The sequence below is a fragment of the Anthonomus grandis genome, chromosome 5 (genome assembly GCF_022605725.1).
Source record: "Anthonomus grandis grandis chromosome 5, icAntGran1.3, whole genome shotgun sequence".
Taxonomy (NCBI): domain Eukaryota; kingdom Metazoa; phylum Arthropoda; class Insecta; order Coleoptera; family Curculionidae; genus Anthonomus; species Anthonomus grandis.
In genome coordinates this window covers 36395338-36422398 of record NC_065550.1, presented here as the reverse complement: position 1 = coordinate 36422398, position 27061 = coordinate 36395338, and the positions used below count along the sequence as shown (strand labels likewise).

Genomic DNA, 27061 nt, shown 5'->3' with positions numbered 1-27061 from the left:
AAAAGAGGGTCAAAAGTCCATTTTTTTACTTTCTACCGCATCGCACCTGTCAGGAACATCCTGGATCATAATGAAATTGTTCTTTTCTTAATTATTCGTAATCTTAAAAAACGTGACAAATAATTTCAATGTGATCGTGAAAGATTCCAGTGACTGAGATCGATTTATATGCCAAAAAGAGGGTCAAAAGTCCATTTTTTCACTTTCTACCGCATCTCACCTTTTAGGAACATTCTGGATCATAATGAAATTGTTCTTTTCTTAATTATTCGTAATCTTCAAAAACGTTACAAATAATTTCAATGTGATCGTCAAAGATTCCAGGGACTCAGATCGATTTATATGCCAAAAAGAGGGTCAAAAGTCCATTTTTTCACTTTCTACCGCATCTCACCTTTAAGAAACATACTGGATCATAATGAAATTGTACTTTTTTTATTTATTCATAATCTTAACAAACGTGACAAATAATTTCAATGTGATCGTCAAAGATTCCAGGGACTCAGATTGATTTATATGCCAAAAAGAGGGTCAAAATTCAATTTTTTCACTTTCTACCGCATCTCACCTTTTAGGAACATTCTGGATTATAATGAAATTGTACTTTTCTTACATATTTATGATTTCTACAACATTTTTAATACATAAAATATATCCCCCTGCAAGGCCAATATTACCTGATTGGCCAAGGACTATATTACAAACAAAGAGACAGAGACAAATCGTGTAATTACAACGTGCCTCTTATAAAAAACCTCTAATCATTTATATTAAACGTAAAATAAAAATTAAACAATCTATCATGGGATTTGAACTAATTGATAGCTTCCACTTTTTTTATACAAACAATTTGACATTGACTACTATTGGTCAACATGTATAAGATAGGAATTACTAAATTCTGTTTATATTAATAACAAATATACCATGTAGGCAAATAGGAGGATTGTATCATTCTTCGAAGTAAAGTGATTGAAAAAAGAGATTGTGGAGAGTACCTAAAGTATAAAAAACTGTGAGTAGCATAGCGCAAGTTCTGTTATATTTTTTAAATATATCTTTAGTTTTATGCATTTAAAAAATAAGGTCAGTTTGGAGAAGATTCTGGAAAAAGCAGTTTTCTATACAAACTAAGCAAAGGTTTGCTTCCTGGGTATTTTAAAGAATTCGTCAACTAATTTTCATATAGTTAGAATAACACACGTATCTCCAATGAAAACATTATTTTTTAAAGGCTTAGCACATGAGTTAAAAATGCTCAAACAGTTGGTATTTATTGTTATTTTAGCATGATATAAACTCTCATGCTTTAAGCATCATTAAAAATACACAAATTAAATTATTAAATGTAGATGTCTTCTGAAACACTCTTGTGTAGTACCAAAATTCTATTAGAGTCAACAGAATGGCCCCAAAATAAGTGTCATAGCTATTTTCCGAGTATTGTTTTAAGCCCTGATAAAACTATAAGCTTTCTTGTCACATTATCTTAATAAATCATTTATAAATCTCACATAAGAATTATTGCGATTGTAGATATAAATATATTCATTCTCTATAGTTTAGGTTATTGTTAAATATATTTGTTAACCATTTTCGTATATATAAGTATCTCTTATTAATTATTTATCTAATAGTACTGCATTGAGCTATTAATAATTAATATACATATTAACAGTTACATATTTCTTAAATTTTTCTGTTAAAAACCGAAGTCAGATAAGTTATTTTAGGGTTCTCTTTAATAGCGGGTGAGTAATATAGATACGCAGAAAAAGATTGTCGGAAGACAGGTCGTAGCTTGTCTGTGCACTATTTAGAAAATAAATTTTGTGCTTGTTTGCTTTTGTTGTTAATATTTAAAAACTATTCGTATCAGAATACTGAACATTCTTGAGTTGTTTGTTTGTGTTTAGGTCGCCTGGAGAAAGCATTTAAAGACACGATAAACCGTTTGGCCCACCCATCGGCAAAATACGAACCGTTCGACTTCCACGCTGAGTGCAGGAAAATGAAATGGCACAGACTCGCGATTTTAATCGACAGAGTGTCTTTGGACCAAGACGAGATGGGCTATTTTTCGATTTTAAGGGACGGCACCCTTATGTCTTTACAAGAAGGTGAGTTTAAGTCCCTTTCTCTCGCACATTGTCGATATATTTATTAATGCTCTTTGTAGTAGATCAAATTTGATTAATGCTCTTTGTAGTAGTGCTCTTAGTATGTAGATCAATTTCCAAGGAGCTTGTCCTCTCAACCTCTATAACAGTGTATTTTTTCCTTTTTGAATCAAACCTTCGTTACGCCCTTCCTGTTTGGGGTGTGTGTAGTGTCTCAATTGAGAAAATTTTCAGACTTTAAAGAGAACTTTGCGTTATACACTTAGACTTAATTATAGAGCTCATTGCCAGGATTTCTTTAAAAAATTTAATATCCTTACTTTGCCGTCACTACTTATATATGAGTCCGTTTCGTCAAATTCAGATCATCTCAGAAACGCGGAGTATGATTTATATCTGCCTACTCTACATTCAGAATTGGTAAAAAACTCTATATTGTACAAAGCAAAAAAAATGCACAATCATTTGCCATTAAACATCGAGTCCATTACATCTTTTCCCACTTTCCGTAAGGCATTAAAATCATTTCTAGTGGAGAGAGCCTTTTACTCGGTAAACGATTTTTTTAATACTTAATTTTAACTTCACACACACACAGACTGATTTATTGTTTTTATATGCACTGTTTTATGTAGCTAGTAGCTATGTAGTTGTTTATTTATTCATACTTTTGACCACATACAATTATTGATTTGTATAAGTTTGTATACTTGTTTTATTTTATTTATGTTTTGTTTGTTTTTGTGTTTTACTTTAGTTATCAGCTCTGTCTACAAATTGTAAATTTTTTTGCAATGATTCATTCATTCATTCTTTGTTAGGTGTATTTAGGACGAATTGCATCGATTGCCTGGACAGGACGAACGTGGTGCAGAGCATGCTGGCCCATAGGAATTTGGAAATTGTGCTGCGCAAGTTCGGGATATTGAGACACGAGGAGCGTTTAGAGGATCAGCGCACTTTTGAGACGTTGTATAAAAACGTGTGGGCGGACCATGCCGATTTGATTAGCACTCAATATTCTGGTACTGGGGCTTTAAAAACCGACTTTACTAGGACCGGTGAGTTGAAATGCTAGAGTTAGTATTACTGTTGCAGTTCGTTTGTTTGCAATATCTATGAAGCAATTATGCCAAACGTTTATCTAGAAAGTTTAATCTTTGAAAGTTTTGTCATCATACGTCAATAGTATATTAAACTACTTCATAATGTCATAAAAATTAGTCACATATTTTGATAGGCACAAAACAATACTACTGTTCCTTTTTAATAAAATATAATGAAATATTTAATATTAAAATTCAAAATGACGTTATACCAGTTATCGACGAAGTCAAGAATTTAGGACTTTTAATAGATAGCCAAATAAAATTTGAAAACCTATAAACAAAAAGTTAATCGCCGGCCTATTTAAGATTAAAAAATATTTCTTATATAAAACAATATCTCCCTTCCAAGGTTAAATATCCGCTCTGTGAATCTCGAAAGGTACCTATTTAATAAAAAGCATTTTTATGGACATTAAATATTTTATAATTATTATAGATTTCTTCATAAGTTTTTATTGTTCTACGTTTCTGATGACGGTATCATGATGTTATCACAGTATCGGTACTTACTTGTGAAAAACTAAAGAAAAAAGGCGGAACTTCACAAATGCCGAATGTAAACACAAAACCGTTTGACAATATGACATTTCGCAGTGTGTTAATAATTTTTTTTTTGCTTTGAATTCTACTACTACTTTGCTACTATTTCCACTTTTGATTTTTAATCCAAAATCTAACACCAATAACATTATTATATGTGTTGATGTGTACGAGTAGCTGAAAATTTCCTCTTTTGAAAATGTGCGTTAACTTGACAACAGAGAATCGATGAATATGTTTGTAAACAATAAACATTATTTATTTAAGGCAAAATGTGAAAATACTGTTTAAAAAATTTTAACTGCCTGAAAAGAATTATTAACTTGATAACCTAAATTTAATTTTGGTGTTATCCAGAATCATTAAATGCAAACACATTCAAGCCTGGAGAATCTAAAAAACAATCGTTTTTCCAGAAATTGAAGGAAAAAATTCACACAAAAAAACCCTAAATACATATAATTGTACAATAACGATATTTACTAGTTTTAATACTCTAAGGCAAACATACTTAGAAGAAATCGAAAATGTCTGTTTCAACTGCCTGGAAGAAATTATTGGATTCATAAACTTAAAAAAAATCTAAAAATAATTGTACAATACTATTTCTATTAATTTAAGGCAATGTTATATGTATAACACAAAGATGCTATTGTCAGATGTACTTAAAAGAAATGGAAAACTTGGGTTTCAATTGCCTAGAAGAAATTATTCAATCCAAAAAAAAAACAATATTTTATCAAGAATTAAAGGCAAAAGAAACACCAAACACCCTCTTCACATGTGCCCCTGTGCACATGTTGAACTCAAACAAAATTGTTGTTTACTAATTATACTACTAATAATAATAAATATAAAAAGACATATACTCTTTCAAATATTTCACATACTTAAGCTTACACTGGATCACTGTCCAAAAGCAACAAAAAACACTTGCTTAACGCAGCTACTGGTATATTAGCCCAAAAATTCACAGAGAGTTACCCTCTGGACTTCTTTGTGTAAGAGGGTGGTCTAAATGCTTTAAACTTCAATTAAAAGAATGGATTCTAAAAGGTACAAGATTAAAAGTTGAAAATATTTTTGATTTTAAGAACTCTTAAGAGAACAAAAATAGAAAAGAAAAGTATTTTTAATGGATGAGGTAGAAAAAAAAGTAAGGACATTTGTTATAGTTGAATTCCAAATAGGAAAAAATTTATATGTCATTTTATTCTATTTATAGGGCTTTATTTATTAATTTACTTGTCTTTTTTTCTTTTTGAAGACATACAGTTTGAAAAACCAAATTGAGAATGTATCTACTTACGTTAAGGGCACAAGAAGGGGTCAAAAAAAGTCTTAATTATCCAGAAAATTCCTATTTATTGGCTACCAGTTTCGTGACTTCCACATGTCACATCATCAAGGAAAATATAAAACGAGATTTGTCAACATCATAAAATTAAAACACAAATCTCGTTTTATAATTTCCTTGGCCTGATGATGTGACATGTGGAAGTCACGAAACTGGTAGCCAATAAATAGGAATTTTCTGGATAATTAAGACTTTTTTTGACCCCTTCTTGTGCCCTAAAGAACTTCCAGAATATGGACAGGATTCTCCTTAATATACTTACGTTAACTTTGGAATCATTTTTTTGTTGAGCTGCCTTTCTTTTAGTTTTTGTTATTCTATGATATATATATTTTTTTATGGTTGGTTAAAAAATATGGAAAAATTTGAACTGCTTAGATCTTAGACATTATTATGTTATCTTAGAAAAAAATTATGTTTAGGATATAAAGGTATTCTTTTTTTTTTCTTTTCTTTGTTATTTTTATTTCTAATTTTTGTCCCACTAACAAGGTCTTCCTTTTATGGGTAATCGTTTATTTATAGTGCCTTATTTGTTTTACTGAGTTGTAATATTGTCAAATTTGAAATAAATAAACTTATTATGATTATTATTATTATTAATTCTAGTTTTTCAATGTTCTGTATACTGAGTAAAAACCTACAACATTTCCTTAGAAGTTTAATGAAATAGAATGAGATAGAGCTATGTCTTTTTTTGTATAGGGAAAGAAGTTTTTTAAACTTTGAAATCCAACAGTGCTACCGGGTTTACAGTTGCTCCAGATAACGTTTGCTGTCCTGCAAATAGTATTTACAATAATTATTTCAATTGGATATGTAAAAAAAAAAAAAATAAACAAAACCCTGTCCTGAGCAAAAAAACACACATTGCTGTACCATAACTCCATAATATTAGCTCAAAAAAAACACTAAAGTGCTAAGATTTAGAGAGTTCAGAAGTTTGAGAGATAAAAAAGTCATTATTCTACTCCTTACGGTGACAGATCCTTTTGGCCGTTTTTCTTTTTTTAATGCCTAATGTAATATTCCTAATTTTTACCCTGACCTGTCTCTAGTAATAGAATATAGCGTCGTTCCCTTATTTCCAGGTAAAAGAACGAAAGCAGGAGTCCTCCAGGACGGGATAAACTCCCTGATGCGGTACTACAAGAACAACTTCAACGACGGGTTCAGGCAGGACTCGATCGATTTATTCCTGGGAAACGGGAAAGCGATTTCACCGTTGTCTCCACCGCCGGGATGGCGTTACGTCACTTTCCCGTCGGTTTTACTGATTGCGAGCGCGATGTTCGTCGCATCCGCCATTTTACCCGCCGAATACAATACCGAGTGTCTGTTGTATTTGATGTTTTGGGCCGGAATGGTCGCGGTCACCGCTTATTATATATTCCAATACGGCACCGAGTTTGTTGATAGACCGAAGCTCACTTTCAATTGAAAGAATTTAATTGAACTTGTCGCATTTATTCATTTTTTTTATTGGTCGAGGATTTAAAATAACGTAATCATATAATTAGACACTTTTTTAAAGGCATGCGGGCAAACCGGAAGGACTGTTGAGCATTTTACCTTAAAATTCATTAATATATGTGTATATAATGTATTTTTCGTGAGTGAGTTGGCAAAGGCACCTTATTAAACAAAAAGACACTATATTTATTATCATTTTTTTTTATCCATATTCAAGTTCTGCATGTCCTTTTTTGTTCGGTTATCTTTGGGTGAATCCGCCTATATTGCCATAAAATAGCTGCTAAGCAAGAGAAATTCCAGTGTATAGGGCCTAGTGTCGTGGATTGACGTTTTGCGTTTTTCAGATAATATTTGAGGTCTTGCAATAACTCAAATTCAAAAAGTAGCTTTATTGTCCCAAACAGAGTTATTGACAAAGCCTCATTAAATCTAAGTCAGTAAAACTTAAGAGTAATAGATATCAGAAAGCAAATAGAGTAACAATATTTTTTTTCAAATCACACATACTTATTCGGCAATCAGGACAAAACATCATTAAAAAACGCCTCTAATGTATAGTATGCCTTCGTAACTAACGATCTTTTTAAATCTTATATAAGAGTTAAGTTTTCTTATACGAAGAGGAAAGTGATTGAAAAATTTTTTACCCAAAACAACTTCTCACTTGCTCTGAATGTGAAATGGGCAATCGAAAGGTGTATGTAAGACAAGTTCCAAACGAACTGGCTCCCACAATTGGACATAGTTATGCATAACGCGACCAAGCGCCAAATTCATTTTTCTGGTATTATTGTGTCATCTGACGGCCAAATGCCATGTTTATCTATGAAAAAAATCTCGAGCGTTAGAAATCTATAGTTAAGGATATATTTTAAATTAAACTAAGCGCCAAATGGTTGATAACACTAGTTGAATTTTGCATAAAACGACTAAATGCCACGAAATTTCATAGGTCAATTAAACGCCGTGATACTGGGCGCTTGGCTTAGTAATGCAAATAGCAAAAGTTCGGTCACGTGATCTGGCACCGAAAAATAGGTAATATATAACGTGATATTTGTCAAATTTTGATCATTTTTCTCGCAGATGCATTTACCGAACTTAGCTAGGAAATATCAACAGACGTTTCTTGAGTGGTTTAATTTAAATTTTCAAAAAATCCTGATTGCTATTTTACTAAATCGCGCATATGAAATAAATTTAGAGGTAAGTAGATACCAAACTATCTAGTGCTACTATGGAATGGGACAGTAATAAAACTTTTTAGATAATCGTTAGCTGTTACAAAGAAACTCTAGTTTTATTTGTTTTTCAAGGTATGCTATAGCTATGCAGTTGTAATTTGCTTAGGTTATTATGTTAGTAAATAAAGTGGTTTAATTTTACTGTAATTTTGTTGTTTCTTTTACTTTAAAATAAAAAGTGCTTTTACAAGATTTTCTAAAAGATCTGTTGTTTTAAGGGTTTTAAATAGTCACTTTTCATTTTAAGTTGTTGTTTCTAACAAAATTTTCAGCTGTTCATAAACTACCTTAATGAAAAATAGGGCTGTCAGTCGAAATATATAGTCTAAAAAGAAAATACAGGGCATTGCATAAACGCGCTATGCGACAAGTTTGGCGTGTGGTTCAATTTTGTAAAATAAAAAACCTAATAATAAGTAAAAAGCATAACCAGACTAGGTGACATTTTTTATCATAACTTCTTAAATGTATTATTTTTTGCTGAAAGCTTACATAGTATAATTTGAAATAGTGTCTCGGATTTAGCTTGCAAAAATTAGATCTGTATTAGATTTTATCGATTTTTAAGGGCATTCGAAACTTAATTGTGTTTTCCCACAATTGTTATTCTGGCGCTTGGTCGCGTTATGCATAACTACGTCCAATTTCCTGCTGGTGCTTTTTGAATACAATTTTGATACAAAAAAGATCAAGATTCTATTTTGCACAAAAAGATGCTGTGACAAGATACGCGACACCTCACTCCACAAACGGCTCTTTTTTGCAGAACAAATACTGTATTAAAGAGATTATAATGCCCAGAAACAAATCCTATAGCGAAGAAATTTGAAATAGTTTTTACACGTTTTCCACGCTCTCGAAGTAATTTTTCATGTTTTCCAGGGATTTAAATTTATTTGACGTAGTTGTTCATTCATTCCCGATATAATAAAATACGAAGGCACGATCATTTTCTCGTATCCTTGGAGCACATGGAAAGTTGGTTTAAATTCCTGGAGCCCAAAAATGTTAATAAAGAACTACGAAAAAAATTGTTTTCGGTTTCCAAGAAACAGAAATTACTGCGAAATTTTAAAAAGATTACGTGAAATTGTTCGAACTTCTTGGAAGACCAAAAACTACCTCCAAAAACATGATTCTGATGTATCTAAAAATTTTTCTTAAAATAGAAAATTCCAAAGTCGTGAAAAATTGTGTTAAAGCACTGGAATAAGGAACAATAAAATATTTAAAATCCTTGGAAAATTGCGTCATATTCCTGGAAAACAAAATAATTACCGGAAGACCCTAGAAGATTGAAAAAAAATTGCTACAAATTTCTAGGAATTAAAAAATTGTTTAAAAGTGTTGGAAAACATGAAAAATTGGCCCATTCTGATAAAATGTGGAAAATCGTTTAAAAAACTTGAAATACGAAAATTTACATAAAAAACGATGAAAAATTGGTTCAAATTTCTAAAAAAAAAAAAGAATTTTTTTTCATATTCTTAGGAGGCAGAAAATTTCCCCAAAAATCTGCAAAATTTAAAAAATTATTCTGGAAACCAAAAATTTACATTAAAAAGAATCATCAAAAATTATTTCGAATTTCTAGAAAACGAAAAATTGTTTTAAATTTTTGAAAAAATATGCGAAATTATGTTAAATTTTTGGGTAACAAAAAATTACTTTAAAACTTTGGAAAACATCTCATTCATCTGGAAGACATACAAAATTGTTATTGAAAAGTAAGACAAATTGTTTCAAATTTATGGGGAGCACAAAATGTTTAACATCCTTGGAAAACATGGAAAATTGTTAAAAGCTCTTGAGAGATGAAAAATTGTGGCGAAGCGCATAAAAGTGTGAAAAATTATTTCAGATTTTTAGAAAACAAAAAACTGTTTTAAATCTTTGGAAATCATGGAAAATTGCGCTAAATCCCTCAAAAATTAAAAGAAATATTGCAAAGTCCTGGAAGACAAAGAAATATTCCAATAACTGTGAAAAATTGTGTCTTATGTCTAGGAAACAAAATTGTTTGAAAGCATTGAAAATTGTTTCATATCCCTCGAAGACAAAAATTACCCCAAAACCCCCTGGAAAACATAAAAAATTGTCACGAAGTTCAAGGACACAGAAAATTGTTTTAAATCGCTGGCAAATATGGAAAACCGTTTAATATTCCTTGGGGACAAAAAAATATCCTAAAAACAGCGAGAAATTTTTTGAAATCCTTGGGAGACAAAAAATTGTCCCAAAAGCCTGGAAGAAGTCAAAAATTTCCCTTCAAGTCCTGGAAAACATGGAAAAATATCAAAGTCCTGGAATCTTTGGTAAAAAAAATTCATTAAAGTTCTGGAAGACAGAAATAATTCGAAAAACTTGGAAGATAATTAATTATTTCAAAAACCAATAAACAATGTTTCAAAGCCAAAAAACTACTTCAAAAGCTTGGAAACTGTAGAAAATTGTTTCAAAATCTAGAAAAATAACAAATTATCTCAAAAACATGAAAAACTGTTACAAATCTCTTAACAGACGTAAAAAATTGCTTTAAATGTATGTAAATAGACCTTTACCTGTTGACTGGCAGATGTCAAGTGAAACGACGTGAGTTCGGAGTAGTGCTGAGACAGCGATGTCGGGAAAAGTTTGCACTTTACCATCGTTTTTTTTTTATCGATCAAAATCTAATGCCGGGTTCTGACAGAACCGAACGCGAGTGCCCAATATTTTTTAAATGTCTTTAATATTTTTAAAGACGTTAGGAGTTGAGTAAGAAATTGATAATAATTTTTCTTGCTTTTTTTGTATTTTAAAATCGGTGTTTTTTTATTATGAAAATTTATAATTTTAATTTTCAATCAATAGTTTGGTTTTTTATCAATATCGGATATCTATAGGTATAACATCGATGGCAAAAACATCGATAAACATCGCCCAGCACTATTTTAGAGGGAATTGAGACAAACTGTCTGGTTGGATTTCTAAAAGATTATACTTAATTATGAATTATAATTAGCAAATATTAAATACGAGATAAGACACAATGAAATCAGATATATAAGAGAAAAAGTTATATAAATACAAATTACATAAATAATAGTTATATACCTAGATATATATCTGTGTGTGCTTAAGAGAACCTAAGAGCAATCGCATATATCCTTGGAAAATTGTTTATTAGAACTCTTGGGAGGACATGTAAACATACTTCAAAACCTTTTGAAATTTGAATAGGTGTGCAAAAGAATTCAACTTCACGTCAACAACAAACAAAGATGCCAGATTATCTCGTTGTCGGTTCAGAGAGAGCAAGCAACAACGTGGACTGTAGAATTTTTGTTTCACGTAATTTTTTTTCTTTGTTCAATCCCTTTGACGTTTAGCCCACTTGTCAAACTTTCGACGTTGACAGCTGTCAAATGATTTATTTGTTTATTTATATGTTTGTCCGAGTTCTTTTGTAAAAACTAGAATAATTTAAGTCCCCGACGCCATTTTAAAATGCAACGAGAAATAACCGCCTTTCGCCCGGGCGATTTTGTTTGGGCCAAAATAACCGGTAAGCGACATTTACGCGCAAAACAAACCGACAGTTGTACACAGTTTAAACTGCTCCAGGTCATCCCTATTGGCCCTCGATGATCCTGGACCCGGACCCGAACGCGCCCCCAAGGACCAGCCCTGACATGTACTGGGTCTACTTTTTCAGTTCCAACAACTACAGTTGGGTCAGAGAGAAATACGTAAAAGACTATGTCATATATAAAAATTTATATAAAAGAAAACTGACCAAAGCCGCACAAGAAGCCTATGAAAAGCTTGAGTACGAGAGAGGTTTGTACTATTTGTGCTCTTTTTACATAATAATAATCTTCTACATTAAAACTAATTAATTTAAGAATCACTATACCAGACAAAATTGACATGAAAGGCTCTGAAGCTTCTTATTCAACATGAAAATCTTCACATATTATCAAGGATCTTTGAATGATTTTTTCTTATTAGGTATTTACGTACCTCTGGTTCTTAATATAACTCATGTCATTTAATCTCAATAGTAGCCCTATAATGTTCAGTTATGTAATTAATGATGCGGAACTAGAAAGAGTAAGAACAAAAAGACTTACGAGTTATTTTTGATAGTAATTTATCTTTTGTCACATTTTGTCCAAGGTTGACAGTGTCCAAAAGATTTTCTGCTTTATTGCTAGAACCATCAAGGAGTATAGCATTGATGTCAGCCTTCATCTTTTTGATAGCTTGGTGTTGCCAATCTTGGAATATAACTCCATCATATGGTCTCTCCTATATAATGTTTGGAGAGCTCTGATGACTTGTTTATCCTCCTAGAGGTTCAGACAATGAACACTTATTTATTTATTTCCCTTCCAACGAGCAATTGCCCAATTTACAACAACATAAAACATTTTACAAGAGAACAAAAACCTAACCTACACTACACAGTGCACAAAAATCATAATAATACCTCTTAAAAATAGATAGGGTGCAATTTGACTTAAATATTTTCACATGACATAATAAATTTATAGAACATTGGCTTTCAACAGTCTTAAAAGTTCTATTCTATTAGTAAAACAATTCAACTGATCCGAGTAATTCCGGATCCGAGTCAATTGTTAATGAGGTTGTGTCCAAGAGTAATGGCTCTCAAGAAGTGCGGATTGATTCTGACATATTAAATAAGTACTTTTGTTCGGTTGCTGATATCCTCACAAAGGGTCTCTCTTCCACTTATGACCCTCTCAAATTTTTACCTACCACTAGTGGAAACTCATTTTACCTCAGCCCCACTACTCCCAGGGAGATTTTTTGCACTATAGGATCGATGAAAAAGAAAAGGGCATCTAGTGACGATGGTATTTCAGTGAATTTATTGGAAAAACTTCCTTTGAGTGCTATTCAGGCTCTTTCTGATGCTATTAATATTTCATTTCAGTCGGGCACATTTCCTCTTTGCCTAAAATTAGCAAAAATTTTGCCTCTTTATAAGGGTGGTGATCGTTCTAGTCCATCCAACTATAGGCCGATTTCAATTTTGTCTACTTTATCTAAGTTAATTGAAAGACTTATGAAGGATCGTCTTTTAAGGTTTCTTCTGGGGGAAGGGGTTCTTCCAGATGAACAATTTGGTTTTCTATCAGGGAAAAGCACCTCTGACGCTATGTTTGATTTCTTGTCCAAACTTCTCCAGGGTGTTAATGGAAGAGAGGCGACTGCGGCGGTGTTCTGTGACTTGTCCAAAGCTTTTGATTGTGTGAGTCATAGGATACTGCTTCAGAAGCTTTTTGCTTATGGAGTTAGGGGTGTTGCACTGAAGTGGTTTGAGTGCTATTTGTCTGGTCGCGAGCAGTCTGTGTACCTTAATGGTGACTTGTCTGGTAGGGAGTCTGTGGATTGTGGTGTTCCACAGGGGTCAGTTCTTGGTCCCCTTCTATTTCTTGTATACATTAATGATCTTATTACTCTTAGCATATGTGGACATTTTACATTGTTTGCTGACGACACAACGGTTTTATGGTCGAATAAAGATCCCAAGCAGCTTGTCAGAGATGTTGCAGCCGATCTCCTGAAATTAAAGCAATGGTGTGATTCCAATTAACTTTGCTTAAATATGTCAAAGTCCCACATTATTGGTTTCAATTTTCAAGCTGAGAGTCTGGATTTTGGTGAGAACGCATTGGACATGGTAGACAATTCTGCATTTCTTGGTTTAGTCATTGATAAAGATTTAAAGTTTTCTGACCATATAATAAAGTTAAATAAAAAACTTGCTTCTCTGTTAGGGCAACCATTCATAAACTGGGGAGAGATGTTGCTCGTGATGTGTACTTTGCTTTGTTCGAGTCGCATTTAAGGTATGCTCTTCCATTTTGGGGTGCATGTTCAAATTATCTGTTTCAGTCTGTTTTTGTGCTGCAAAAGAGGGCTGTCAGAAGTTTATTTAGGGCCCATTCTAGAATGCATTGTGGTAATCTTTTCAAAGAGAGCCGTATTTTGACCCTACCATCATTATTTATTTTGGAAACTGCATGTTTAATATTCAAAAATAATCACAGTTTTCCAATCCGACATCACAGTTATCCTACCAGACAGATTAATAATATTCCCCTTCCTATTCCTCATTTTACATCTATCAAAGATTCATTTATATATCGCGGTTTAATGATTTATAATCACATTAGCGTGGAATTAAGAAGTGTTCAGTCTTTGCGCCAGTTTCATTGTAAACTGAAGTCATATTTGCTTCTAAAAGCCTTTTATTCGATTGAAGACTTTTTTAAGGCTGAGGATGTTGTGTAGTAGATGCTAAGCTTTTAATCTGTTAATTTTAATTTTGAACATACCTTTATGTGTCCCTTTATCTCTGCTACCTTTGTCTACATGCATGTATTTTATTTTATAAAGATTTTGTTTGTAACATTTTCTCTTGCATTTTTTTTTTTTAGGCATTTTATATGTTGTATAAATTTTTTATATTTGTTTTGTAAAATCTGATTTGATTGTATTTATTTTCTGAAGCTTTGTCAATAAAATTCGTGTACATGTACCAAATTTTCGACAATAAAGTACTTGAAAAAAAAAAAAAAAAAAAAAAAAGTACTGGTTAGCAAGTTTGCCTGCCCTCGTAACAAATTTTAAAAAAAGGAATTATTTCCATAATTGGTTCGGTGGGATGGAACATGGAAGTCTAACTGGTCTGCCTATAAGCAACATGTAGACCAATTTTACCGAGTATATCTGGGCAGCAAGATCCAGAATAGAGAATGTCATGGAAGACTGACAAGTCTGACATGTTTACGACGTGTTTGGAGATTAAGTTTAGACCCAAGCTCATGGTAGATAATAGGAAGTGAAACATTCCTTTTGAATGCAATGTATCTTAAGAATTTGTGCTGAACCTGTTCAATCATCTGAATGTGGTTGTTATAATGAGGTGACCGAATACATGAACCATACTCTAACTAAATACTCATACTCATACTAAAGAAGCTTAATAGAAACAATAAACAATGTCCTGGAAATCTCTGATGCACCTCTTAATAAAACTAAATAAACTCTAATTATTTTCGGTGTTTAACAGATACTCTTTGATTAAGATTAGAATTATTCTTGTTAGCTACTTATAAAATATTGAAAAACAAAATTGATTGTCCTGACATTCTTTGTCAACTCACCTTTGCTATTAACAGATTAAATTCTTGTAATTCCAGAATGTTTTTACTTAGTGTATCCACATACAATTCAATTCAATTTATTGATGTCAGTATTCACATAAGTCAGATTGGATAAAATATAAAATACATAGTTAAACTTGACTCTATAGTTGTTATAGTAATAAAAAAAAAAAAAAACAAAAAATCAAATTACAAAACACAGAAAATAAGAACAAAGATCATTAAGAGCTGGCAGACCATTACAACAAGCTCAACTAAGCTCAATAATTATGGCTTTAGAGGTGTGGCATTGCAATGCCTGGAATCCTATCTGTCTAATCGTACCCAAAGAGTTACAGTATCTGGATGTTTATCCGATTCCAGGTCCCTTAAAACTGGAGTACCTCAGGGTTCAGTGTTAGGACCACTATTAATTTGGGTTCATTAAAACTGCGGGGCAAAGTGGTTCAGTTTGCTGATGACACCACCATTTTATGGAATCATAGAGATTCTGATAATGTTAGAGCCCAGGTTTTTAAGGATCTTAAGATTTTATCGGAGTGGTGTGCTGCAAACAGGCTTGTATTTAATGTGAGCAAAACCTTTATTATGGGATTTAAGTGTGACTTTCAGGGCCTTATGTTTAGTGAAAACTCCCCCTTGCAAAACAAAGAAAGCTGTAAGTTCCTTGGTATTACCATTGATGGTCGCCTTCGCTTCGAAGATCATATCCTAAATCTTGCATCAAAATTATCCTCTGGATGCTTTGCAGTAAGAATGGCGGGGCATGAGCTGGGAGGGGTAGTTGCACGTTCAGTGTACTTTTCTCTTATTGAGTCCCACCTTCGTTATGGCTTGCCTTTTTGGGGTTTAAGCAACAAGGGATTATTAAACATAATTTTTGTGATTCAAAAAAAGGCAGTTAGATACCTATGTTCCGCTGGGTTAAGAGATTCTTGTAAATCTCTCTTTATATCTCAAAAAATCCTAACTCTTTTTTTCTCTTTTTATCTTGGAAACAGGTACTGTTATTCATAAATGTCCTAAACCTCCCTCTAACACTGGTCATATTACTCGCCAGGTTAACGATTTTCCCTTACCAATCCCTACATCCTCCTTCACCAAGAACTCACTTATATACCTTAGCAAAAAGATTTACAACCAGGTTCCTCTATGTATCAGACAAATTTTAGAAGTTAAGAAATTCAAAAAGGAATTAAAATCACTTTTATTATCCAGGGCATATTATAGCCTTGACTATTTTTTTAATGATACCTTTTAACCTGTGCCCTGACATCATTTTAGTGTTTTAGTTTTGTTTCCTATTAAATAATTTAATTTATTTCCTCTAAATTCTGTTTTATTGACAGCTTTACTTATTTTTTAATGAGATTTATCAAAAAGAATGCTTTTTTTTTCTCAATCTGTTTTGTTATGATTAATTTTGGTAATGTGTGTAAATTTTATGGTAAAGTGTTTTAGATGTTATGTTTGTTTGAAATTTGAAATTTAAAGTGAATTTGGAATTTTTTAGTTTTTAGGATGCTTGTACACAAGATTTTGTTGTCTTACGTAATATGGCACATTTTCTTTCTTTCTTTCTTTCAAGGAAGCACCAAGATACAGGAATAATACGCTTGAAGCAATAGAAGTTTTTTGACTTTCATTTTAAATTTAGGTATGGGCAGTTGTCGAATATTCAGGGGCTATGTTCTCTCTAAAGCATGTGTTGATATTATGTATACCTTCAAGGCTTTCAAATTTCTGCTTATTACAAACCTTTACAAAAACTCACTCTTTGTAATTGGGATATCCTGTTAAGCAATGTATATTAAATAAATAAACAATATTAAAGTAAAAACCTTTTAGAGTGCATCAGAGAGGACCCGAACCACATAATTACCTTGGCGGCATTTAGAGTACAAGAAAGACGAGCGCCTAGTGTAAGATCACGCCGATCAAATGCAGGAAGTACCACCTCGAGGAGGCCCAGAAGTAGGGCCAAAGTCCGAAGTGCTAGTAGGGCTTCCAATGCTATCAGTGAAGTGTCCAGCAGACAACCTAGTCCCTCAAATGTGTCAACAACAAGAAAACGAAAGTAAGTAACAATCATCAAAATATTTCAACACATATCTTGAGAGTGTCTTAAAAGGTCTTTGGCTACTGCAAACCAGGGATACGAGGAGTCCGATCCGGCTCTAAGTGCAAAAATTTCTCGATTAAGATATAACTTGGTCAGTTGTAAAATCGCTATTGGGGTTATCGCAGGGAATTTGGCTGCCGAGTACTTTGTTAAGGTCAGCCACCATTTCCATTGCTGTTTCTTAAAATATATTGAATGATTTTCTAGAATTTAATAGCTTTCGAGCATAACGTCCTTATGTGGAGCCCCAGCAAGGAATTGTGCAATGAAGTAAGGGAATATGCCACCAGCAAGGGGGCCCAAGTAAGGATTTACAAAGACGTCAGAGAATTGGCCAAAAGGGCTACGATCATAATTGACTGTTTATCAACCGAGAAGGAGGTTTTAGCTATTTTACACGAGTTGGGTCTCGATGATTTGTCAGATGATACATTGATTGATAAATTTTTTATTGAGTCAACTAATATTGACTATGAGACTTCTTGCATTATTCACCATAATTTTAAGAAGAAAAACACCATTTATATAGAAGCTATGGTAAGTAAAATATTTAATAGGGTGTTTACTGTTGAATTTGGTGTTGCATAGAAATAACAATGTGTAGAATATTTTTCTTTCCGTTAATATTAAAAAGCATTTTTGTTCTTGACTTCTACAAGGAGATGTTTGTCTTTCATATTATTCCAAGAGTCATTTCTATGTTTTCTAGAGATTTGAAGTCATTTTTGAGTTTTTTTTTTGTTGGTATTTTCAGTATTCTCTTTCATGTTTCAGACTATTCTTTTAGTCTATTCTAGACATTCGAAATTATGCCCTTCCTGTTGCAGTTATTTAAACTAATGTTTGTTATATCTTAAAGAGGTTAAAGTTATTGCTCTCAAAAGAGTTTTCATTTCAGATTTTTAGAAAAATTTTCATTTATTTCAGTCATTTGGTATATTCCAGGGATTCTTAACAATTTTAAATGCCTGGAAGTGAAGTAGAAATTGTGGTAACAAGCTTGAAACATATTCAATTTCGAATTCAATAATGCTTTACTTTAAGACGAGCTCATTGGCCCCACATTTATAAAGTTGAGGAAAAAATATAATATAAAATTTAATAAGACAAACAGGATAAAAAAACAAATGAAACAATAAATAGTGTTATTATATATATCTTTATTTCAATCTGAATATTAGAAGAGGATGGGAATAAAATGATGTTTTCCGGGTATATTTAGACAGATAATTAGCCATTTACGAAATCAAATACCTCAGCAAGTTTAAACTGAATAAATGGTATGTCAACGGAATTATTTACTGTAAAATTAAAGTTGCTTAGATTTATCTCATCAGAGTGATAGTAGAATCAAAAGAGATATGTAGTTGTATGTCATCAGCATTAGCCATCACATGACAATTATTTTACTCATTTGAATATGTCCATTAAGGCGTCGTAGTCCTGCTCATTTGCCGCTTTTCCGACATCTAATTCGCTCTCGTGATTGGTCACTTTTAGCATCTTAGAAAAGTACTTAAAAAAAAAACCTCACATCAGAATGAGTTGAAAATTGGTCAAAGTGTTTCTTATTCGATTCCGCACAGATTCACTATTTTGTTTTGTGATATTCGATCTGGTTATCTTAAAATTTAATAAACTGTAAATAAAATACCATCGGTAAAACTGGCAACGACTTGAAAATGCCCGACCAAGATGCAAGCCAGCCTGAACAGCTGACGAGGGAAGCCAATCAGTGTTGCCAGGTGAAATAAAATGAAATCATGAAAAATGTAACCAAAAATCATGAGTTTTGGAAAAAAAATCATGAGATGGCGTTTTAAGCCTTATTTAAAAAAAAAAACATACATTATTTTTATTAAAATATTTTTTTGATGAAATAAAGATACAAGTACCAAAATATCTACTTTTTTTATTAACAAATTTAAATAAAAACATAAAATTATATGTTAAAGTAAACAAACGTACATAATCTTAAAGTAAATAACTGAAAAACAAAAATCCGAAATATCCGTTATTTTATTCTGACTCATCGGAATCATAAATTTGTTTATTTAATTTTTTAAGCAAATCTTTTCCTATTGGAAAATTTGAACAAATACGGTTTTCTCTGCCCACTAAACTTTTGGTGTGCAGTATAGCAGCTATCATAGGAGTTTTCAACCGATTTCTCTGTTTTGTTTTGTTTAAATTTATCTGACTAAACACCCTCTCTACGTTAGCACTGGAATGCGGCAAAGTTAATAAATTAAACACAAAATTACTTAAATTGGGAAACCGGGATTCTGTATTTTCCACACATTTAATCTTAGCAATTTTACCCCAAAAATCGCAAATACCTTTCCAGGTAAAATTAATTTAATAATTTCTAAGTAACAACCATTCATTGTCAATAACTTGCATATCAGCAGGAATTAAATTTTGAAACAACATAGAAACATTACTTATAGACCTGATTTTTCTTGATTTAACTACCTCAGGATCTAGAAATTCTAATTTCTGAAACACAGAGTTTTTAAGTGGAAATCTTGACAATATTTGCTCCACACTCTCAATATAAAAGTCTAGACATCTTAATTTTACCATGTCGAGTCGGTTTTTCTCCAGATCGGCAGAGTTTATGTGGGCAGAAAAGTACATGTCATTTAAATTTAAAAAAAGTCTAGGGTCTTTAAAATCTATATTTTCAATGTTGGCATTTAGATATTCGTCCTTAATATAATAATCTAAAATTGTTTTAACTGTTCTAGCAACCTCTTTATAAATAACGTGAATTTTGGGCGATTCGCTTTGCATTAATTTGTTTAAGCTATTAAAAATAGGTAGTACATGCGATAAAAATGATAAGTATAATTTATTTTCGGGCGTGTTTAGTTTTTCTAAAATAATATTTGCTTGACTGATTTTAAGAGACGCCTGATCTACGAAATACAACCTCAAAGCTTCATATTGATTAAGAAGCCTTTTAACCACGCATTCCAGAGATAACCAACGTGTCTAGCTAGGATGTAAAATCTTCGATATTGAGACATTTGCAAATTCCTGGAATTCCTTATATTCTTCCACTCTTTTCGGACTATTTGAAAAATAGTTATATACCTGTAAAAAATTATATTTTTTAATTAAGTATACATTTATTTTATTAGCGTATAGCTTACTTCTCTCGCAAATTGTTCCACTTCCTCTGGCAACTTGTGGCATGCATATGATGCACACAAATGAAAGCTATGGCATATGCATTTCATTATGAATATACCTGGAATATTTTCTCGCAATCGACTGACCACAGAATTATTAACGCCAACCATGTTGCTCGCTCCATCTGAAGCAAAGCCAATAAAGTTTGACTTATATGGAACACCATTTTCGGTAAGGAAGTTGATTAAAATTTCATAAAGTGCAGCCCCTGTGGTCTCTACTACTGGGATTAACGCCAAAAAGTTGTCTTCAATGTCAAAATTAATGCACATTCTTACAACTAAACATAAATGTTTGGTGCACGAGTTATCAGTAGACTCATCTATGATAATGCTAAATTTATTATCCCTCATTAGGCCAAGTAGCCAAGATTCTTGAGACAAGCCTGTAACTTTTTGTAAAACTCTTGACATCTTTGTTCGTTGTTTGTTTGACAATATCTGAATCAGTGCCTACAGCATTGAGATAATCGATGAAATGCTCCATCAAATTCATAGGGAGATTATATTCGGCTAGAAACCCCGCAGTTCTTATAATTCCTTCTTTCGCTTTTTCTTCAATGCTTATTTTTTTAGAACTTTCTGCAAACATTTGACTTATTTTTACTGGACTTTGCTTGCCCATTGATGCTCTCTGCAAAGCTTTAACATGCTTTTCAGTCTCAGAATGTTTTACTAGTTGGGTTTTCCCTGCAGATACCTTAACATCACATTTACAGTAATCGCACCTTAAATTTAAAAAAAAAACGTTTACCTCCATTAAAATAAAAGTTTTGTTCGCCTTAAATTATATATATCCGAATAAAAGCAAATTTTAATTAGTTACGATTCAGTAACTCATATTATCATTTAATTCTCGATTTAACATTATTATAAGTGAATTTAGATTTTGTACTCAATAAATCCAAATTGCACTTATTTTTACAGAAAGTACCTTAACTTAAAATATCATAAATACCTACCAGGCAAAGCCTGTCCCCTTTCTGCTGTTCTCGATCCATTGCAAACCCGGTATATTTTTCCATTCCTTTTTAAAATTTTGCTTATAAACCTTTCTTTTCTTGCTAGGTCCTGGAAGAGATATACTCTTGGATGTACTACTACTAGAACTACTAGAATCACTGTCACTCATATTTTTTAATTATTTTCAACTCACAAATAATGCTTTACAATACCAAATACACGAGCAAATGCATAAAACTTCGTGAAAAATATAGCCCGTAGAAATATCCGAGAATCTCGGGGAATCCCCATACTCGTCAGTATTTCCCGTTTATATAGGGCTGTGCGGATATTATTTAAGGCTTTATGATATTTATATGTGTACATTTAGTTGTAGTTTTAGGTTATTTTTATTTTATTTTTATTTTTACGACTAATATTCTGAGTTACGATTTTAAATCTTTGTTTTTTTTTTAAATCATGAGATTTTTAGACAAAATCATGATATCATGAGATGTAAATCTAAATCATGAGACCTGGCAACACTGAAGCCAATAATAGCAAATCACAAAATGTAAATTACAACGGATCGCCAAACAAAATAGTGAATCTGAGCGGAATCGAATAAGAAACACTTTGACCAATTTTCAACTCATTCTGATGTGAGGTTTTTTTTTTAAGCACTTTACTAAGATGCTAAAAGTGACCAATCACGAGAGCGGATAAGACGTCGGAAAAGCGGCAAATGAGCAGGAGCCGTATTTTTGAAACCATGCGAGAATCTTCGAATGCGAACAAAGTCGAGCGGCAAAATTCGCACACGAATTAAAAAGTGCATTTTTGAACAGCATTCGAAATTTCACTCGCATGCGAACATGAAATGTAGTGGCAACGTAGCAAAGTCGAGTGCTATTGGAGGCCGAGTCAACCGGGATGAAGACGATAAAGATTTTGTAACCTAACCTAAAATTTAAGTTTAAAAACATCAGGGAATTTTGAGGTTTTTTCATGGCGTTTCTTGGGTTTTTGCGAATTAACTTTTTTTTTTAAGACGGATTCAAAAAATAAAAAATATTGCGGTTTTGTGTCGAGTGAGCAAAAGAAAGAACCAATTTCATTTATGGAAGAGCACCCGGAATTAAAGTCGGGCAAATTCACTCAAAATTTTTCGGCTAAACCTGCACAAGCCTTGTGGATAAAAGTAGCGGACAGATTACACAGTCTCTGGAGCACATAAAGAGCACATGAATTCTATCGTAATAGGTTTGCTTAATCTATATAATTTATTAAATTGAGCATCTGAATACATTTCAAATGGGTCAAGAAATGAAGAGTACATCCTATTTCTTCTATCTGACAGTTTCAGTCTCTTCCAGTGCATCGACGACGTTTCTTTGCATAAGAATGTTTAATCTTGCCATTTGATTATTGTTTTTTTTTCAATAAACAAGAAAACACTACGAAAATACTTAACCAACTCACAAATTAAAAAAAAAAACAAAGCTAGTTTAAAATCAAAACAAGACAAGTGGCAGAATCGCATACGAATTTTGAAATTCGAATGGTATAGTTCAGTTCAGAGATCTATTAGAATCTTTGATGTGCCGCGAATAGTCCGTGTGCCGATGTTGCTTGTATTGTCACATGACATGCATGTTTAAATCGCAAAATTGTATGTGGAAAGAGTCATAAAGTAATATTCTAAACGATATTTAATCATCCCATTAAATAAATAAATGTTTTAAGCATTTTTTTTAAAAATCTATACATTTGATTCGTAAAATTTGACTACATGCGCCCACGTACTATTTTGTTAGACGTCTGACTTCAGTCACAGCCACTCAAGCTTGAAAAGTTGCACAGGTCCGGCCTTAAAATTTATTTGTATTTAAAACATTATTATTCGGGATTTTTGGGTTTAGTTTTATTAAGTTAGAAATGCAGGATAGTTGATAGCAAGATAATATTTAATTTAACTATAAGATTTAAGTACGTAAAATGAGTTAAACCAAAAATTTTAATTTTATAAGTTTAGTTTTTAGCACCATTAGTGGGGTGTTTATAACAAGTAATGAGAAAATAGGTGGTACGAATTACTCAGGCCCATTTATTCTGTGGCTTAGGACATTAAATATTTACTTTTTGACACGAAAGGGTAAAATGTTTTGGTTTGTCTTTAAATTTTATATATTTCCTTTTTTTGGTTACGGAGATTTTGGCTGCCATATTCAATGTCCTTTATTATTGTTTTTTTAAATTAATACATATTATGATATATTAATTTACTCATGAAAACCCCCATCTCTATATTTAGTACCAACTTCTTTTGATAAAAAGTAATGATGTAGTCAGAAGAGTAGAAATATATTTTTTAAAATAAACTTTTACATTAAAAACCATCTAGCTGTCTATATCTTATGCGTGTAAAAGACACAAGTTTTACCTTTAAAAAAAACACACTTTACATCCTGAATGTAATATTTATTAATTTGTTTGCCTCATATTTAGTTATTGTGCATATTAGGAGAGAACTAAAAATCTTATACAAACACAACATTTTAAATATACTGGATCCTAAAACTACAGTGAGGATACTAAATACTTTTATAAATTTAACCATTCTTTTGAATCTGGCCCAAAGAGTTTATTATATAGTTTATTATACAATTTTCTAAATTTTTTTGTCTTGGTTCTTTAGCAGTTTCTTCCATTAAGGAAGGAAACAGTTTCTCTGTTACCACTATGAATTCTAACTTCATCTCGCATATCAGCATATGGATACTAAAGCATTACATAATATATACAGTAAGCTGTAAAAAACTAATTTTTAGACTTCTTTAATTAATAAAAATATGGTTTTCTTACTATGGCAAAAAAGGGACTTTTCCCAGAGAATGAAAATCTTACATCAATCATAAATGTTTCATACCATGTTTCGGCTAAATAATATATGAATTTTTCTTCCTCCCAAAATGTTTTAATTTTCTTCAAATATTCTATACACCACCTAATAATTCAAATTTTAGTTTTATCAGGTATCTCCGCAAGGTTAAGACTGAGAAATGTTTGTCCCTTGCCGATAAGGTGTCTTTAACTATCTCTATGGTCAGAACCTCATTGTTTTTGTATTTAGAATACACACCTTTCCTTAGCAATTTGGCAATATCCGTGTCAAGTCCCTTTGATGCTGATCATTTGTCCGTCTTGGTCATTTAAACCATTATAGCATGGAGATATTAAAAAATGGTTTGGCATCTGGTATTATGTACAGTGTAAATAAAAAACCAGACTACTGCGAAAGCTGCATTAAAGGCAAGCAGGCCAGAAAGCCACTTCCTTACGAAAAGGATAAGAAAGTAACACAGAACAAGCTTGACTTAATCCATTCCGACATAGTAGGGCCAATGGACGTGGAGTCATGGAGTAAAAAAAAGTACTTATTCACTCTAATTGACGACAGCACAAGAAAAATTTTCTGCTATTTTTTAATAAATAAAAGCGATGTTCCAGAAATTGTCAAAACTTTTTGCTCAATGGTTGAAAACCAAACAGAGCGTAAAATTAAAGTGCTGAGAACAGATAATGGGGGACAGTACTGCATGAACGGCTAGGAAAATTTCTAAAAAATCGTGGAATCAAACACGAACGCAGAATGGAGTTGCTGAACGATTTAATGGCACTATTACGTTCAATGCTTATTGATTCGGATAGTTCAAAGCAAATGTAGGCAGAGGCCGCAAACACAGCAATTTATCTTCTTAATCGTTCTCCAATAAAAAAGATACGTGGGATGACGCCAGAAGAAAAATGGTCTGGTAAAAAAGTTCTTGGTCTTTTGTAAGGTTTTGTTAACACCACACCATATTTTATTTCAAAATAAATAATATTTACTTTTCTACAAACGTCTCATTTTAATTGCTAGTCCGCTTGTTACTACCCTGCAAGCTCGGTCGTTTGTCTTTTTTATATTCCAACAATTGTCTTTCTTGTGCACCCACGGTCTCAATAAGCCCGCACAAACACTTTCCTCTTCATTTGCCAATTTTCCTGCCTATGTTCCCAGGGTCGAAACATTTTAAGGTCTTTAGGTATAATACCAAAACAAATTAAAAAAAAAACACACTTTCGCAGTTTTTCTTCACAGTAAAAACTGCAAAAAAGTTACACAAATACAGCCCAAAAATTTATTTGGGTACGGCCCCGTAATCCTCAAAATCAGTGTGATAGAGAAAGATACACAATCACTTGCACAGGCTAAAGTAGGAATCGCCAGAACGCAGGTGTTTTATCTTTGTTTAAAAGACTGACTAAAAAGAGGTGACAAGTCTGTGAGTGCTGGAAGCATCTTACAAAATGTTTTAAATTTTGTAAGATGCTTGGATTTTAGTCCGCGGTCAATTTTTTCATATTATTTTGTTGTGATATTATTTTCTTTCTAAAAATGGACATTTTCGAAATAAAAATAAAAAATAGTATAAAACATGGGGTTTTACGTATATTTCAAATGATTTCATAGATAAACAATATAAAATTTTGCTATTTAAACATGTATGACATGCGACATTAAATACGACATAGGCGCACGGACTAGTTAGTGCGGCATCTGCGACACATCAAAGATTCTAATAGATCTCTGAACTGGACTTTATATACCCATTCGAGACACCGCATGCGAAAAAGTTCGCATACGAAGCGGTCGAAAATACGAATATCGATTTTTCGTGCGAAATCCTCTAATTTCGTATGCGAATCAACGTCGAATGGTTTCAAAAATACGGCCCCTGGACTACGCCGCCTTAATTGGTTAAATTTAGCTGAACTCCTATAATCAAATCGTTTTATGTCATTTTCAACAAATTTCAAACGTTTTCAAGATTCAAGGCACTATCAAAGAATGTAAAGACAGAGAAAACACGATATTTGTGGGTGGATCCCCGGTGGGACGCACCAAAACCTTACTGGAACACTACAAGTCGTTCTTTTGGGCGATAGGGAGCGCCACTTACTTGGTGGGCGAAGTGGGCGCAGCCACCAAGATCCAACGGATCCTGCAGGCCGTCAAGGCGGTCAATATGGCCGGTATCTGCGAAATTATGTCGTTGGCCAAGCACCTGGGTTTACTCAAGAATCCGCAGTTCGTAGTGACCATGCAGAAGTTGAGTTTTAACTGTCCGTACTTTAATCGTAAGGCTCGCGCTGTAATCTGTGTTAAATTTTCACTTATATTTTATTTATGTTTTAGCCCTTTGGGATAATATTTTGCGCAATAAGACTGACTTCGTGTGCGAATCGATTCAAGGATTTCAACAGGACTTGAAGGCTTATTTGGAGATGTCTAATAAGTTGAGCGTGGGCGTCCCGTTGGCCGCCACCGCACATCAGATATTTAAACACGCGCGCCGATTGGGTTTGGAGGATAAGGACGCGTCCGTTTTGTTTATGCGCTCGGTTTTATCTTAAGCACATTTTCTTTTTTTAATAAATATATTTTTATGGGGTAGTTTAGTTGCGTTTTATTTATTTGCCTTGCGTGCGTACTAATGTGAAACCACCTTAAGCATATCTACCAATGACGTGTAACTTCATATATTGCTTTGTTTTCTTTCGATTGGCACCACTGCTGAAATCTGTCAAAGTATCCAACATTGAAAGGAACAAATCACGCAAAAAATCGCTCAAACACCTAATGACTATATTATTGGGACGAAATGAAACCTTTGAGACCAATAAATACAATTAAAAAATTTAAGTTTTATTTTCGCGTCTTGGA

At 32.6% G+C, this 27061-nt stretch overlaps 2 protein-coding genes across 2 annotated transcripts in view; both read left to right on the top strand.

Moving 5' to 3' along the window:
- The window catches only part of LOC126735969 (phosphatidylinositol-3-phosphatase SAC1), a 35608-nt gene extending 28824 nt beyond the window's left edge, over nucleotides 1–6784 (top strand). The window contains exons 5-7 of the mRNA XM_050440093.1: nucleotides 1917–2120; nucleotides 2942–3181; nucleotides 6218–6784. Of these exons, the coding sequence (XP_050296050.1) occupies nucleotides 1917–2120; nucleotides 2942–3181; nucleotides 6218–6567 (794 nt within the window). The 3' untranslated portion in view covers nucleotides 6568–6784. The remainder of the gene's footprint in view (nucleotides 1–1916; nucleotides 2121–2941; nucleotides 3182–6217) is intronic.
- A 4298-nt stretch (nucleotides 6785–11082) lies between these two features.
- On the top strand, nucleotides 11083–26791 carry LOC126735971 (cytokine-like nuclear factor N-PAC). The gene is made up of 7 exons (XM_050440094.1): nucleotides 11083–11393; nucleotides 11453–11668; nucleotides 16879–17107; nucleotides 17162–17306; nucleotides 17360–17689; nucleotides 26166–26475; nucleotides 26534–26791. The coding sequence occupies exons 1-7, from the start codon at nucleotides 11336–11338 to the stop codon at nucleotides 26749–26751; spliced, it is 1506 nt and encodes a 501-aa protein (XP_050296051.1). The 5' UTR covers nucleotides 11083–11335; the 3' UTR covers nucleotides 26752–26791.
- Nucleotides 26792–27061: the final 270 nt, after the last annotated feature.